This window comes from Chiloscyllium plagiosum, unplaced genomic scaffold (genome assembly GCF_037043375.1).
Source record: "Chiloscyllium plagiosum isolate Xiang-an unplaced genomic scaffold, Cpla_swu_hap1 HiC_scaffold_25, whole genome shotgun sequence".
NCBI lineage: Eukaryota > Metazoa > Chordata > Chondrichthyes > Orectolobiformes > Hemiscylliidae > Chiloscyllium > Chiloscyllium plagiosum.
In genome coordinates this window covers 62,713,797-62,730,352 of record NW_028270163.1, presented here as the reverse complement: position 1 = coordinate 62,730,352, position 16,556 = coordinate 62,713,797, and the positions used below count along the sequence as shown (strand labels likewise).

Sequence of the window (16,556 nt, the reverse complement as noted above, 5' to 3'; positions counted from 1 at the left end):
GTGGGAGGGTATATGTCGGTGTGGGACTGTGTTTGGGAGGGTGTGTGTCAGTGTGGGACTGTGTGGGATTGTGGGAGGGTGTGTGTCAGTGTGGGACTGTGGGAGGATGTATATCAGTGTGGGACTGTGTTTTGGAGGGTGTGTGTCAATGTGGGACTATGGGATGGTGTCTGGCAGTGTGGGACTGTGGGATGGAGTCTGGCAGTGTGGGACTGTGGGATGGAGTGTGTCAGTGAGGGACTGTGTTTGGGAGGGTGTGTTTCAGTGTGGGACTGTTGGAGGGTGTGTGTCAGTGTGGGACTGTGTTTGGGATGGTGTGTGTCAGTGTTGGACTGTGGGATGGTGTCTGGCAGTGTGGGACTATGTTTGGGAGGGTGTGTGTCACTGTGGGAGGGTGTGTGTCAGTGTGGGACTGTGTTTGGGAGGGTGTGTGTCAGTGTGGGACTGTGGGAGGGTGTGTGTCAGTGTGGGACTGTGTGGGTGTTTGGAAGGGTGACGCTGTGTTTGGGAAGGTGTGTGTCAAAGTGTGACTGTGGGAGGGTGTGTGTCAGTGTGGGACTGTGGGAAGGTGTGTGTCAGTGTGGGACTATGTTTGGGAGGGTGTGTGTCACTGTGGGAGGGGGTGTGTCAGTGTGGGACTGTGTTTGGGAGGGTGTGTGTCAGTGTGGGACTCTGGGATCGTGTCTGGCAATGTGGCACTGTGTTTGGGAGGGTGTGAGTCAGTGTGGGACTCTGGGATGGTGTCTGGCAGTGTGGCGCTGTGTTTGGGAAGGTGTGTGTCAGAGTGGGACTGTGTTTGGGAGGGTGTGTGTCAGTGTGGGACTGTGTTTGGGAGGGTGTGTGTCAGTGTGGGACTGTGGGAGGGTGTGTATCAGTGTGGGACTGTGTTAGGGAGGGTGTGTGTCATTGTGGGACTGTGTTTGGGACGGTGTGTGTCAGTGTTGGACTGTGGAATGGTGTCTGGCAGTTTGGGACTGTGTTTGGGAGGGTGTGTGTCAGTGTGGGACTGTGTTTGGGACGGTGTGTGTCAGTGTTGGACTGTGGAATGGTGTCTGGCAGTGTGGGACAGTGGGAGGGTGTATGTCAGTGTGGGACTGTGTTTGGGAGGGTGTGTGTCAGTGTGGGACTGTGTGGGATTGTGGGAGGGTGTTTTGTCAGTGTGGGACTGTGGGAGGATGTATATCAGTGTGGGACTGTGTTTTGGAGGGTGTGTGTCAGTGTGGGACTGTGGGATGGTGTCTGGCAGTGTGGGACTGTGGGATGGAGTCTGGCAGTGTGGGACTGTGGGAGGGTGTGTGTCAGTGAGGGACTGTGTTTGGGAGGGTGTGTTTCAGTGTGGGACTGTGTTTGGGATGGTGTGTGTCAGTGTTGGACTGTGGGATGGTGTCTGGCAGTGTGGGACTATGTTTGGGAGGGTGTGTGTCACTGTGGGACTGTGGGAGGGTGTCTGTCAGTGTGGGACTGTGTTTTTGGAGGGTGTGTGTCAGTGTGGGACTGTGGGAGGGTGTGTGTCAGTGTGGGACTGTGGGATGGTGTCTGGCAATGTGGCGCTGTGTTTGGGAAGGTGTGTGTCAGAGTGGGACTGTGTTTGGGAGGGTGTGTGTCACTGTGGGAGAGGGTGTGTCAGTGTGGGACTGTGTTTGGGAGGGTGTGTGTCAGTGTGGGACTCTGGGATGGTGTCTGGCAATGTGGCTCTGTGTTTGGGAAGGTGTGTGTCCGTGTGGCTCTGTGTTTGGGAGGGTGTGAGTCAGTGTGGGACTCTGGGATGGTGTCTGGCAGTGTGGCGCTGTGTTTGGGAAGGTGTGTGTCAGAGTGGGACTGTGTTTGGGAGGGTGTGTGTCAGTGTGGGACTGTGTTTGGGAGGGTGTGTGTCAGTGTGGGACTGTGGGAGGGTGTGTGTCAGTGTGGGACTGTGGGAGGGTGTCTGGCAGTTTGGGACTGTGTTTGGGAGGGTGTGTGTCAGTGTGGGACTGTGTTTGGGACGGTGTGTGTCAGTGTTGGACTGTGGGATGGTGTCTGGCAGTGTGGGACTGTGGGAGGGTGTGTGTCAGTGTGGGACTGTGTGGGATTGTGGGAGGGTGTGTGTCAGTGTGGGACTGTGGGAGGATGTGTATCAGTGTGGGACTGTGTTTTGGAGGGTGTGTGTCAGTGTGGGACTGTGGGAGGGTATGTGTCAGTGGGACTGTGTTTAGGAGGGTGTGTGTCAGTGTGGGACTGTGGGAGGGTGTGTGTCTGTGTGGGACTGTGTTTTGGAGGGTGTGTCAGTGTGGGACTGTGGGAAGGTGTGCGTCAGTGTGGAACTGTGTTCGGGAGGCTGTGTGTCCGTGTGGGACTGGGAGGGTGTGTGTCAGTGTGGGACTGTGTTTTGGAGGGTGTGTGTCAGTGTGGGACTGTGGGAGGGTATGTGTCAGTGGGACTGTGTTTAGGAGGGTGTGTGTCAGTGTGGGACTGTGGGAGGGTGTGTGTCTTTGTGGGACTGTGTTTGGGAGGGTGTGTGTCAGTGTGGGACTGTGGGAAGGTGTGCGTCAGTGTGGGACTGTGTTCGGGAGGCTGTGTGTCCGTGTGGGACTGGGAGGGTGTGTGTCAGTGTGGGACTGTGTTTGGGAGGGTGTGTGTCAGTGTGGGACTGTGTGTGTCAGTGTGGGGCTGTGTTTGGGAGGGTATGTGTCAGTGTGGGAGGGTGCGTGTCAGTGTGGGACTGTGAGAGGGTGTGTGTCAGTGTGGGACTGTGTTTTTGGAGGGTGTGTGTCAGTGTGGGACTGTGGGTGGGTGTATATCAGTGTGGGACTGTGTGGGTGTTTGGAAGGGTGTGTGTCAGTGTGGGACTGTGTGGGTGTTTGGGAGGGTGTGTGTCAGTGTGGGACTGTGTGGGTGTTTGGGAGGGTGTATATCAGTGTGGGACTGTGTTTTGGAGGGTGTGTATCAGTATGGGACTGTGGGATGGTGTCTGGCAGTGTGGGACTGTGGGATGGAGTCTGGCAGTGTGGGACTGTGGGAGGGTGTGTGTCAGTGAGGGAATGTGTTTGGGAGGGTGTGTTTCAGTGTGGGACTGTTGGAGGGTGTGTATCAGTGTGGGACTGTGTTTGGGAGGGTGTGTGTCACTGTGGACGGTGTGTGTCACTGTGGGACCTAGTTTGGGAGGGTGTGTGTCAGTGTGGGACTGTGGGAGGGTGTGTATCACTGTGGGACTGTGTTTGGGAGGGTGTGTGTCAGTGTGGGACAGTGTGTGAGTGTGGGATTGTGGGAAGGTGTGTGTCAGTGTGGGACTGTGTTTTGGAGGGTGTGTGTCAGTGTGGGACTGTGGGAGGATGTGTATCAGTATGGGAATGTGTTTGGGATGGTGTGTGTCACTGTGGGAGGGTGTATGTCAGTGTGGAACTGTGTTTGAGAGGGTGTGTGTCACTGTGGGACTGTGGGAGGGTGTGTGTCACTGTGGGAGTGTGTTAGGGAGGGTGTGTGTCAGTGTGGGACTGTGGGACGGTGTGAGAGTGTGGGACTGTGGGAAGGTGTGTGTCAGTGTGGGACTGTGTTTGGGAGGGTGTGTGTCAGTGTGGGACTGTGTTTGGGAGGGTATGTGTCAGTGTGGGACTGTGGAAGGTTGTCTGTCAGTGTCGGACTGTGTTTGGGAGAGTGTGTGTCAGTGTGGAACTGTGGGAGGGTGTGTGTCATTGTGGGACTGTGTGGGTGTTTGGGAGGGTGTGTGTCAGTGTGGGACTGTGTTTGGGAGGGTGTGTGTCAGAGTGGGACTGTATTTGGGACGGTGTGTGTCAGTGTGGGACTGTGGGAGGTTGTGTGTCAATGTGGGACTGTGGGATGGTGTCTGGCGGTGTGCGACTGTGTTTGGGAGGCTGTGTGTCAGTGTGGGACTGTGTTTGGGAGGGTGTGTGTCAGTGTGGGACTGTGTTTGGGAGGGTGCGTGTCAGTGTGGGACTGTGTTTGGGAGGGTGCGTGTCAGTGTGGGACTGTTTGGGAGGGTGTGTGTCAGTGTGGGACTGTGGGAGGGTGTGTGTCAGTGTGGGACTGTTTGGGAGGGTGTGTCTCAGTGTGGGATTGTGGGAGGGTGTGTGTCAGTGTGGGACTGTGGGAGGGTGTGTGTCAGTGTGGGACTGTGTTTGGGAGGGTATGTGTCAATGTGGAACTGTGGGAAGGTGTGTATCAGTGTGGGACTGTGTTTGGGAGGGTGGGTGTCATTGTGGGACTGTGTGGGTGTTTGGGAGGGTGTGTGTCAGTGTGGGACTGTGGGAGGATGTGTGTCAGTGTGGGACTGTGGGATGGAGTCTGGCAGTGTGTGACTGTGGGAGGGTGTATGTCAGTGAGGGACTGTGTTTGGGAGGGTGTGTTTCAGTGCGTGACTGTTGGAGGGTGTGTGTCAGTGTGGGACTGTGTTAGGGAGGGTGTGTTTCAGTGTTGGACTGTTTGAGGGTGTGTGTCAGTGAGGGACTGTGTTAGGGAGGGTGTGTGTCAGTGTGGGACTGTGGGAGGGTGTGTGTCAGTGTGGGACTGTGTTTGGGAGGGTGCGTGTCAGTGTGGGACTGTGAGAGGGTGTGTGTCAGTGTGGGACTGTGTTTGGGAGGGTGTGTGTCAGTGTGGGACTGTGTTTGGGAGGGTGCGTGTCAGTGTGGGACTGTGAGAGGGTGTGTGTCAGTGTGGGACTGTGTTTGGGAGGGTGTGTGTCAGTGTGGGACTGTGTGGGTGTGGGTGTGATTCGATTATGTTGATGAGTGTTGGGAGAAAGTGAGGACTGCAGATGCTGGAGATCGGAATCCAAAATTGTGGGGCTGGAACAGCACAGCTGGTCAGGTAGCATGTGAGGAGCAGGAGAGTCAATGTTTTGTGCATATACCCTTCATCGGCTCCTCCTGATGAAGACCTTATGCTTGAAGTGTCGATTCTCCTGCTCCTCCGCTGTTGGCTGACCTGCTGTGCTTTTCCAGCCCCACAGTTTTTGATTCCCCCACGTTCTGTTTGTTTGTGCTCCGGATCCCACGTATGGTCAGGGGCAATGGGATGGGGGTTGTGTTTGTGGGTGGCTCGGTGGCACCGTGGATAGCACTTCTGTCTCACAGCGCCAGAGACCCAGGTTCAATTCCCGCCTCAGGCGACTGTCTGTGTGGAGTTTGCACATTCTTCCCGTGTCTGTGTGGGTTTCCTCCGGGTGCTCCGGTTTCCTCCCACAGTCCAAAGGTGTGCAGGTCAGGGTGAATTGGTCATGCTAATTTGCCCGTAGTGTTACATGAAGGGGTAAAATGTATGGGTGCTTGCGTTTCGGCGGGTCGGTGTGGACTTGTTGGGCCGAAGGGCCTGTTTCCACACTGTGAGTAATCTAATCTAATGTAATCCCCCTGGGAGCGGCTGAGCTGACGCACCTGGAGACACAATGGGCAAATCAGCTAAAACATCCACAGCTACACTCATCGGATGCTCCGGCTGACCTGGGGGAGATCACTTCGTAGATCAGGTTGGTCTCAGTTTGTTGATGAGCTTTGCCCATCGCTGGTTTCCCCTTGAGCAGTTGGTGATGAGCTGCCTTCTTTAAGCGCTGCTGTCCATGTGCCGTCAGTTATGGTCTCCACTTGTTCACATTACAGACCCCAACAGATGTAGCTGCAGAGGCTCGGTGTGACATGCCCCACCATCGAGATCAGGACGCTGAGGTAAGGGGAATGGGCCTTTTGGAACTGGGCTGCAACAGGAGTTCGGGACATGTTGGAATCACAATGTTACAACGAGAGGAGGCCTTTCAGCCCACTCCATCTACCATGACTGATTTGTGACCTACCCCCATATCTTCTGCCTTTGCTCCATATTCCTCCTTATCCTTGCTTCACTGTAATCTCTCAATTTCAGATTAAATGAACATTATTCAGAATTAATTACCGTTTGCAGAAGAGAATTTCAAACATCTGTCACCCTTTGTGTCTAAAGATATTTCCAGTGTTCATTCCTCAAGAGACCTGGCTCCCATTTTTAAACTCTGCCCCCTCATTCTAGACTCTCCAAGTAACCGAAATAGTTTCATTATTCCCTATTTCTGTATCACTTAAAACATTGAAAGTTTCAATGAAATCACCCCTTACTCTTCTGAATTCCAGAGATCCAATCCCAGATTGTTTCATCTCTGCACAGAATTAAACTCATTAAGTCCCAGCAGCTTTCTGGTGAATCTAACCTGGGATTGTTGGATTGGGGTGGGGTGGGGGGTTGGTGTTTCGGTCAGGAACGGGGTTAGGATGATGGCATGGGGTCAGGGTTAGGGTCAGCAGCAATCACGTAGGGTCAGGGGTAATGGGATGGAGGTTTATTAGGTAAGGGTCAGGGATGATGTCGTGGGGTCGAGGGTGGTGATGAGGTTTATTGGGTCAGGATTAGGGTCAGGGGTGATGGGGTGGGGTCAGGGATGATGATTTGGGTCAGGGGTGATGGGGAAGGGGTCAGGGGTGATGCGTTGGGGTCAGGGGTGATGGGGTTGGTGTCAGGATGATGGGTTGGGGTCGGGGTGATGGGTTGGGGTCAGGGGTGATGGGTTGGGGTCGGGGGTGATGGGTTACGGTCAGGGGTGATGGGGTCGGAATGATGGGTTGGGATTGGGGGTGATGGGTTGGGGTCAGGGCTGATGGTTTGGGGTCGAGGGTGATGAGTTACGGTCAGAGGTGAAGGGTTGGGGTCGGTTGGGATCCTGGGTGATGGGGTGGTGTCAGCGTGATGGGTTGGGGTTGGGTCAGCGTGATTGGTTGGGGTTGGGGGTGATGGGTCAGGGTCAAGGGTGATGGGTTGGGGTTGGGTCAGCGTGATGGGGTGGGGTCGGGGTGATGGGGATGGGGGTTTGTTGGGTCAGGGGCAGGGTCGGGGTGATGGGTTGGGGTCGGGGTGATGGGTTGGGGTCGGGGTGATGGGTTGGGGTCGGGGTGATGGGTTGGGGTCGGGGTGATGAGTTGGGGTCGGGGTGATGGGTTGGGGTCGGGGTGATGGGTTGGGGTCGGGGTGATGAGTTGGGGTCGGGGTGATGGGTTGGGGTCGGGGGTGATGGTTTGGGGTCAAGGGTGATAGAGTCTTCGAGATGTACAGCACGGAAACAGACCCTTCGGTCCAACCCGTCCATGCCGACCAGATATCCCAACCCAATCTAGTCCCACCTGCCAGCACCCGGCCCATATCCCTCCAAAACCTTCCTATTCATATACCCATCCAGATGCTTTTAAATGTTGCAATTGTACCAGCCTCCACCACATCCTCTGGCAGCTCATTCCATACACGTACCATCCTCTGTGTGAAAAAGTTGCCCCTTAGGTCTCTTTTATATCTTTCCCCTCTCACCCTAAACCTATGCCCTCTAGTTCTGGACTCCCCGACCCCAGGGAAAAGACTTTGTCTATTTATCCTATCCATGCTCCTCATAATTTTGTAAACCTCTATAAGGTCACCCCTCAGCCTCCGATGCTCCAGGAAAAGCAGCCCCAGCCTGTTCAGCCTCTCCCTATAGCTCAGATCCTCCAACCCTGGCAACATCCTTGTAAATCTTTTCTGAACCCTTTCAAGTTTCACAACATCTTTCCGATAGGAAGGAGACCAGAATTGCACGTGATATTCCAACAGTGGCTGTACAGCCACGACATGACCTCCCAACTCCTACACTCAATACTCTGACCAATAAAGGAAAGCATACCAAACACCTTCTTCACTATCCTATCTACCTGCGACTCCACTTTCAAGGAGCTATGAATCTGTACTCCAAGGTCTCTTTGTTCAGCAACACACCCTCGGACCTTACCATTAAGTGTATAAGTCCTGCTAAGATTTGCTTTCCCAAAATGCAGAACCTCACATTTATCTGAATTAAACTCCATCTGCCACTTCTCAGCCCATTGGCTCATCAGGTCAAGATCCTGTTGTAATCTGAGGTAACCCTCTTCGCTGTCCACTACACCTCCAATTTTGGTGTCATCTGCAAACTTACTAACTGTACCTCTTATGCTCGCATCCAAATCATTTGTGTAAATGACAAAAAGTAGAGGACCCAGCACCGATCCTTGTGGCACTCCATTGGTCACAGGCCTCCAGTCTGAAAAACAACCCTCCACCACCACCCTCTGTCTTCTACCTTTGAGCCAGTTCTGTATCCAAATGGCTAGTTCTCCCTGTATTCCATGAGATCTAACCTTGCCAATCAGTCTCCCATGGGGAATCTTGTCGAACGCCTTACTGAAGTCCATATAGATCACATCTACTGCTCTGCCCTCAGCAATCTTCTTTGTTACTTCGTCAGAAAACTCAGTCAAGTTTGTGAGACATGATTTCCCACGCACAAAGCCATATTGACTATCCCGAATCAGTCCTTGCCTTTCCAAATACATGTACATCCCGTCCCTCAGGATTCCCTCCAACAACTTGCCCACCACTGAGGTCAGGCTCACCGCTGATAGGTTGAGGTCAGGGGTGATGGGTTGGGATTTGGGGGTGATTGGTTGGTTTCGGGGGTGATGAGTTGGGGTTGGGGGTGATGGGTTGGGGTCAGGGGCAATGGGTTGGGGTCAGGGGTGATGGGTTGGGGTCAGGGGTGATGGGTTGGGGTCGGGGTGATGGGTTGGGGTCGGGGGTGATGGGTTGGGGTCGGGGGTGATGGGTTGGGGTCGGGGGTGATGGGTTGGGGTCAGGGGTGATGGGTTGGGGTCGGGGGTGATGGGTTGGGGTCGGAGGTGATGGGTTGGGGTTGGGGTGATGGGGATGGTTCGGGACGATGGGGATGGGTACGGGGGTGATGAGTTGGGGTTGGGGGTGATGGGTTGGGGTCAGGGGCGATGAGTTGGGGTTGGGGTGATGGGTTGGGGTCAGGGGCAATGGGTTGGGGTCAGGGGTGATGGGTTGGGGTCAGGGGCGATGAGTTGGGGTTGGGGTGATGGGGATGGTTCGGGACGATGGGGATGGGTACGGGGGTGATGAGTTGGGGTCGGAGGTGATGGGTTGGGGTCAGGGGTGATGGGTTGGGGTCAGGGGTGATGGGTTGGGGTCAGGGGCGATGAGTTGGGGTTGGGGTGATGGGGATGGTTCGGGACGATGGGGATGGGTACGGGGGTGATGAGTTGGGGTCGGAGGTGATGGGTTGGGGTCAGGGGTGATGGGTTGGGGTCAGGGGCGATGAGTTGGGGTTGGGGTAATGGGGATGGTTCGGGACGATGGGGATGGGTACGGGGGTGATGAGTTGGGGTCGGAGGTGATAGGTTGAGGTCAGGGGTGATGGGTTGGGATTTGGGGGTGATTGGTTGGTTTCGGGGGTGATGAGTTGGGGTCGGGGGTGATGGGTTGGGGTCAGGGGCAATGGGTTGGGGTCAGGGGTGATGGGTTGGGGTCAGGGGCGATGAGTTGGGGTTGGGGTGATGGGGATGGTTCGGGACGATGGGGATGGGTACGGGGGTGATGAGTTGGGGTCGGAGGTGATGGGTTGGGGTCGGGGGTGATGGGTTGGGGTCGGGGGTGATGGGTTGGGGTCGGAGGTGATTGGTTGGGGTGAGGGGCGATAAGTTGGGGTCAGGGCGATGAGTTGGGGTCGGGGCGATGGGGATGGGGGTTGTTGGGTCAGTGCTCTCACTGTCTGTCTGTGTTTACAGGGTAACGCGGTCATTGAGGAGGTGTCTGCATCGACAGAAGGAGAGCTGGAAACTGAAGGTAAATACCCCTCACCCTGCCCCCCTTCATCAATGGAATAAAACATTACCCCCTCCCTCACAGCCCCCTGTCCCCAACTCCTCTCCAACCCCACCCCCTGGTGTGTAAGATTGAGGGGCATGTACAGGGTGAGGAGAGCACAGCTGTTGCCCTCAGTTGAAGGGTCAGTAACAAGGGGGTATAATTTGAAAGTGAAAGGCCGGAGTTTAGAGGGAATTTGAGGAACAACCCTCCCATCCCAAGGCTGGTGGGGGTCTGGAATGCACTGCCTGGGAGCGGAGTTGAGCAGGAAAACCTCACAACCTTTAAAAAGCATTGGGTGAGAAGTTGAAAAATCAAACAGTCAAGGTTATGGGCCCAGTGCCAGAACGTGGGACAAATGCAGACTGAGTGTATTCTTGGTGGAACAGACACGATGGGTCAAACGGCCTCTTATGTGCTGTGTGACTGATTGATTGTTGCTTGTAAGGAGGGTTCATGATCTTGTTGTGCCCCTGTTATAGGATGGTGGGTAGCAGCTGTAACACCTCGAGTGTGTGAGAATAACAACGAGCAGCCCAGGCCGATGCGTTTGGATAATGAGCCCTGTCCAGAGGATGCTGTTCCTGGTGAGTGAGACTCTGCTCTATAAATCCCACTCAGAGAAACGTCACCTCAACAACACGTGAGCCCAGTCTGTTCACGTGGGACACTCACCACTTCCAGCTTCCTTTTGAAAAGATATTTTCCTAGCTCAGGAATAAGATCAAATTATTCAAGTGGTAGTGTTCCTTCACCTGGCTCAGGAGACCCGGGTGCAAGTCCCACCTGCTCCAGACATGTATAATAATGTCTGAACCTGAGAGTGAGCGATTGGCCTCTGATCAGGAATTGTTCACAGCCAGTTTGATTGGTTTGAAAAAGTGGTGATTGACTGGAAAGGGCAGTTATCTGTCAATCAGCTGCAAGTGTTTGGTTTTTAATTACATTAATTAATGTCAGAGGAAGCTAAGTTAACTTGTGAACTGATGACAGGCTGCACTTCCAAGTGTGGTACTGGAGAAGCACAGAAGGTCAGGCAGCTTCTGAAAAGCAGGAGAATCGACGAAACATCGATTCTCCTGCCCCTGGGATGCGGCCTGACCTGCTGTGCTTCTCCAGCACCACAATTGACTCTAATCTCCAGCATCTGCAGTCCTTACTTTCTCCTTCCTGATGACAACATGGATGTGACAGAGAGGATTTTTCCAAATGCACGGTTAGAAAAGGGCACACGGGCAAAGGACTACAATCCAGACACTGGGAAAGGGTGGAGGAGCAGGGCTGAGAGATCATGAGCAGCAGGCCCATAGAGGTAATACTTGCCAGAATTATACCGAAGGTTAGAGACGGAAACTTGTGTTGGAAATATCGTTGTGGGAGAGATGGGTCCTGAATCATTGGCAATGCAACCAGTCCTGGAGAAAGAGAGAGCTGTTCCACTGCATTATGCTACATCTGCACCGCGCTGGGAGCAGTGTCCTGTCAGCACCGCGCTGGGAGCAATGTTCTGTCGGCACCGCGCCGGGAGCAGTGTCCCGTCAGCACCGCGCTGGGAGCAGTGTCCCGTCAGCACCGCGCCGGGAGCAGTGTCCCGTCAGCACCGCGCTGGGAGCAGTGTCCCGTCAGCACCGCGCTGGGAGCAGTGTCCTGTCAGCACCGCGCCGGGAGCAGTGTCCTGTCAGCACCGCGCCGGGAGCAGTGTCCTGTCAGCACCGCGCTGGGAGCAGTGTCCTGTCAGCACCGCGCTGGGAGCAGTGTCCTGTCAGCACCGCGCTGGGAGCAGTGTCCTGTCAGCACCGCGCTGGGAGCAGTGTCCTGTCAGCACCGCGCTGGGAGCAGTGTCCTGTCAGCACCGCGCTGGGAGCAGTGTTCTGTCGGCACCGCGCTGGGAGCAGTGTTCTGTCGGCACCGCGCCGGGAGCAGTGTCCTGTCTGCACCGCGCCGGGAGCAGTGTCCTGTCTGCACCGCGCCGGGAGCAGTGTCCTGTCGGCACCGCGCCGGGAGCAGTGTCCTGTCTGCACCGCGCCGGGAGCAGTGTCCTGTCGGCACCGCGCCGGGAGCAGTGTCCTGTCAGCACCGCGCTGGGAGCAGTGTTCTGTCAGCACCGCGCCGGGAGCAGTGTTCTGTCGGCACCGCGCTGGGAGCAGTGTTCTGTCAGCACCGCGCCGGGAGCAGTGTTCTGTCAGCACCGCGCTGGGAGCAGTGTTCTGTCAGCACCGCGCCGGGAGCAGTGTTCTGTCAGCACCGCGCTGGGAGCAGTGTTCTGTCAGCACCGCGCTGGGAGCAGTGTTCTGTCAGCACCGCGCTGGGAGCAGTGTTCTGTCAGCACCGCGCCGGGAGCAGTGTTCTGTCAGCACCGCGCTGGGAGCAGTGTTCTGTCAGCACCGCGCTGGGAGCAGTGTCCTGTCAGCACCGCGCTGGGAGCAGTGTTCTGTCGGCACCGCGCTGGGAGCAGTGTTCTGTCAGCACCGCGCCGGGAGCAGTGTTCTGTCGGCACCGCGCCGGGAGCAGTGTTCTGTCAGCACCGCGCCGGGAGCAGTGTCCCGTCAGCACCGCGCTGGGAGCAGTGTCCTGTCAGCACCGCGCTGGGAGCAGTGTTCTGTCAGCACCGCGCTGGGAGCAGTGTTCTGTCGGCACCGCGCTGGGAGCAGTGTCCCGTCAGCACCGCGCCGGGAGCAGTGTTGTGTCAGCACCGCGCTGGGAGCAGTGTTCTGTTGGCACCGCGCCGGGAGCAGTGTCCCGTCAGCACCGCGCTGGGAGCAGTGTTCTGTCGGCACCGCGCTGGGAGCAGTGTTCTGTCAGCACCGCGCTGGGAGCAGTGTTCTGTCAGCACCGCGCTGGGAGCAGTGTTCTGTAGGCACCGCGCCGGGAGCAGTGTCCCGTCAGCACCGCGCTGGGAGCAGTGTTCTGTCGGCACCGCGCTGGGAGCAGTGTTCTGTTGGCACCGCGCCGGGAGCAGTGTCCCGTCAGCACCGCGCTGGGAGCAGTGTCCTGTCTGCAACGCGCTGGGAGCAGTGTTCTGTTGGCACCGCGCCGGGAGCAGTGTCCCGTCAGCACCGCGCTGGGAGCAGTGTTCTGTCGGCACCGCGCTGGGAGCAGTGTTCTGTCGGCACCGCGCTGGGAGCAGTGTTCTGTCGGCACCGCGCTGGGAGCAGTGTTCTGTTGGCACCGCGCCGGGAGCAGTGTCCCGTCAGCACCGCGCTGGGAGCAGTGTTCTGTCGGCACCGCGCTGGGAGCAGTGTCCTGTCAGCACCGCGCCGGGAGCAGCGTTCTGTCAGCGCCGCGACGGGAGCGGCGTTCTGTCAGCGCCGCGCCGGGAGCGGCGTTCTGTCAGCGCCGCGCCGGGAGCGGCGTTCTGTCAGCGCCGCGCCGGGAGCGGCGTTCTGTCAGCGCCGCGCCGGGAGCGGCGTCCTGTTTGCACCGCGCCGGGAGCGGCGTCCTGTCTGCACCGCGCCGGGAGCGGCGTCCTGTCTGCACCGCGCCGGGAGCGGCGTCCTGTCTGCACCGCGCCGGGAGCGGCGTCCTGTCTGCACCGCGCCGGGAGCAGTGTTCTGTCTGCACTGCGCTGGGAGCAGTGTCCTGTCTGCACCGCGCTGGGAGCAGTGTTCTCTCAGCACCGCGCTGGGAGCAGTGTTCTCTCAGCGCCGCGCTGGGAGCAGTGTTCTCTCAGCACCGCGCTGGGAGCAGTGTTCTCTCAGCACCGCGCTGGGAGCAGTGTTCTCTCAGCACCGCGCTGGGAGCAGTGTTCTGTCAGCACCGCGCTGGGAGCAGTGTTCTGTCAGCACCGCGCTGGGAGCAGTGTCCTGTCAGCACCGCGCTGGGAGCAGTGTTCTGTCGGCACCGCGCTGGGAGCAGTGTTCTGTCAGCACCGCGCCGGGAGCAGTGTTCTGTCGGCACCGCGCCGGGAGCAGTGTTCTGTCAGCACCGCGCCGGGAGCAGTGTCCCGTCAGCACCGCGCTGGGAGCAGTGTCCTGTCAGCACCGCGCTGGGAGCAGTGTTCCGTCAGCACCGCGCTGGGAGCAGTGTTCTGTCGGCACCGCGCTGGGAGCAGTGTCCCGTCAGCACCGCGCCGGGAGCAGTGTTGTGTCAGCACCGCGCTGGGAGCAGTGTTCTGTTGGCACCGCGCCGGGAGCAGTGTCCCGTCAGCACCGCGCTGGGAGCAGTGTTCTGTCGGCACCGCGCTGGGAGCAGTGTTCTGTCAGCACCGCGCTGGGAGCAGTGTTCTGTCAGCACCGCGCTGGGAGCAGTGTTCTGTAGGCACCGCGCCGGGAGCAGTGTCCCGTCAGCACCGCGCTGGGAGCAGTGTTCTGTCGGCACCGCGCTGGGAGCAGTGTTCTGTTGGCACCGCGCCGGGAGCAGTGTCCCGTCAGCACCGCGCTGGGAGCAGTGTCCTGTCTGCAACGCGCTGGGAGCAGTGTTCTGTTGGCACCGCGCCGGGAGCAGTGTCCCGTCAGCACCGCGCTGGGAGCAGTGTTCTGTCGGCACCGCGCTGGGAGCAGTGTTCTGTCGGCACCGCGCTGGGAGCAGTGTTCTGTCGGCACCGCGCTGGGAGCAGTGTTCTGTTGGCACCGCGCCGGGAGCAGTGTCCCGTCAGCACCGCGCTGGGAGCAGTGTTCTGTCGGCACCGCGCTGGGAGCAGTGTCCTGTCAGCACCGCGCCGGGAGCAGCGTTCTGTCAGCGCCGCGCCGGGAGCGGCGTTCTGTCAGCGCCGCGCCGGGAGCGGCGTTCTGTCAGCGCCGCGCCGGGAGCGGCGTCCTGTTTGCACCGCGCCGGGAGCGGCGTCCTGTCTGCACCGCGCCGGGAGCGGCGTCCTGTCTGCACCGCGCCGGGAGCGGCGTCCTGTCTGCACCGCGCCGGGAGCGGCGTCCTGTCTGCACCGCGCCGGGAGCAGTGTTCTGTCTGCACTGCGCTGGGAGCAGTGTCCTGTCTGCACCGCGCTGGGAGCAGTGTTCTCTCAGCGCCGCGCTGGGAGCAGTGTTCTCTCAGCACCGCGCTGGGAGCAGTGTTCTCTCAGCGCCGCGCTGGGAGCAGTGTTCTCTCAGCACCGCGCCGGGAGCGGCGTCCTGTCTGCACCGCGCCGGGAGCGGCGTCCTGTCTGCACCGCGCCGGGAGCGGCGTCCTGTCTGCACCGCGCCGGGAGCAGTGCTGTGTCTGCACCGCGCCGGGAGCCGTGTTCTGGTGAATTGTGAAAACCTCTCCTGGCAGCAAACACCAAAATACAAGGCTGACTATCGCTTTGTTAAAAACACGTCATGGTCTTTCCAGTCCGTGTCTTTACTGAGCTCCGGGTGTGAGGATCTGTGATTCTGCCTTTGGTGTCAGTTTGTTGCTGGAATAATCGGTGTGGGTGTGGGGCCTGGGGGATGTGGGCTCACCCTGACATTTCTCTCTCTCTGTCTCTCACAGGTACAACTTTGAGTGATGACCCTGTCCACCACCCTCTGGCGCTCACAGATAATACTGACCTGAAGGACTGTGGGGACCCCACTAATGTCTACGGATCCCTGATGGTCTGAATGAAGGATCAACAATGAACTAGACTCCCACCCTGAGTGTGACGCCTCCCAGAGTCGAGCAGTTTGGAGGCCAAAGCACTTTGTAGCTGTAGCAGAGCAATACCTCAAATGTAGCACAGTTATAGCACTGAGATATTACCCCTACCTCCTGTTCATCTCTCCAAGTTCCTGTACCTCTGGCCTGTCACTCACTCTCTCTCCCCATCACTACCTCACTCCCTGTGTCTCTCCCATCACTGTGTGACTCCTTCCCCCTCACCATCTCTCTCACTGCCTTGTTGCATGTTTGATCAGGGCTGCCTTCGTTTCTCTGTCTGTTGTTTGGTGAAGCTGATGTGTGAGGGTTTGAAATCACACATGACCCTCCCCTCTGAGACTGGACGATATTTTACAGTCAGTGTGAATTGTTACAGTTTCGTGTTGGCCCAGATCACTGTCATTCCCAAAATAGAAAGATCACAATTAAAATTTCAGAAAACAATTCAGTGCCTGCTCAGTGACTCTGTTACAGAAACAATCTACTCAGGAAATACCCCAGGCCTGGGGTCAGACGGGGTAAATACCCCAGGCCCCAAGGTCAGACGGGGTAAATGCCCCAGGGCTGAAAATGTGTTGCTGGAACAGTGCAGCAGGTCAGGCAGCATCCAGGGAACAGGAGAATCGACGTTTCGGGCATAAGCCCTTCTTCAGGAAATACCCCAGGCCCCAAGTGTCAGACTGGATAAATACCCCAAACCAGCAAGGGAATCGCAGTGGGAGTTTGGCGCACCGACCTTTACACCGCTGAGGCCAAACGCCAGCTCGCAGACACCTCCTCCTACTGCCCCCTTGACCATGACCCCACCCCCCACCACCAAACCATCATCTCCCAGACCGTCCATAACCTCATCACCTCAGGGGACCTCCCATCCACCGCCTCCAACCTCATAGTCCCACAACCCCGCACCGCCCGCTTCTACCTCCTGCCCAAAATCCACAAACCTGACTGCCCCGGACGACCCATTGTCTCAGCCTGCTCCTGCCCCACCGAACTCATCTCCGCATACCTTGACACGGTCCTGTCCCCCTTAGTCCAAGAACTCCCCACCTACGTTCGGGACACCACCCACGCCCTCCACCTGCTCCATGATTTTCGCTTCCCCGGTCCCCAACGCCTTATTTTCACCATGGACATCCAGTCCCTGTACACCTCCATCCCCCATCACGAAGGACTCAAAGCCCTCCGCTTCTTCCTTTCCCGCCGTACCAACCAGTACCCTTCCACAGACACCCTCCTTCGACTGACTGAACTGGTCCTCACCCTGAACAACTTCTCTTTCCAATCCTCCCACTTCCTCCAAACGAAAGGAGTAGCCATGG

General features: G+C 57.6%; 1 protein-coding gene across 1 annotated transcript in view; it reads left to right on the top strand.

The window, feature by feature from the left end:
• Nucleotides 1-15,678, top strand: part of LOC122547825 (E3 ubiquitin ligase RNF157-like) — a 53,378-nt gene extending 37,700 nt beyond the window's left edge. The window contains exons 11-14 of the mRNA XM_088000797.1: nt 5,589-5,654; nt 9,603-9,660; nt 10,164-10,268; nt 15,088-15,678. Coding sequence (XP_087856923.1) covers nt 5,589-5,654; nt 9,603-9,660; nt 10,164-10,268; nt 15,088-15,197 — 339 coding nt within the window. The 3' untranslated portion in view covers nt 15,198-15,678. The remainder of the gene's footprint in view (nt 1-5,588; nt 5,655-9,602; nt 9,661-10,163; nt 10,269-15,087) is intronic.
• Nucleotides 15,679-16,556: the final 878 nt, after the last annotated feature.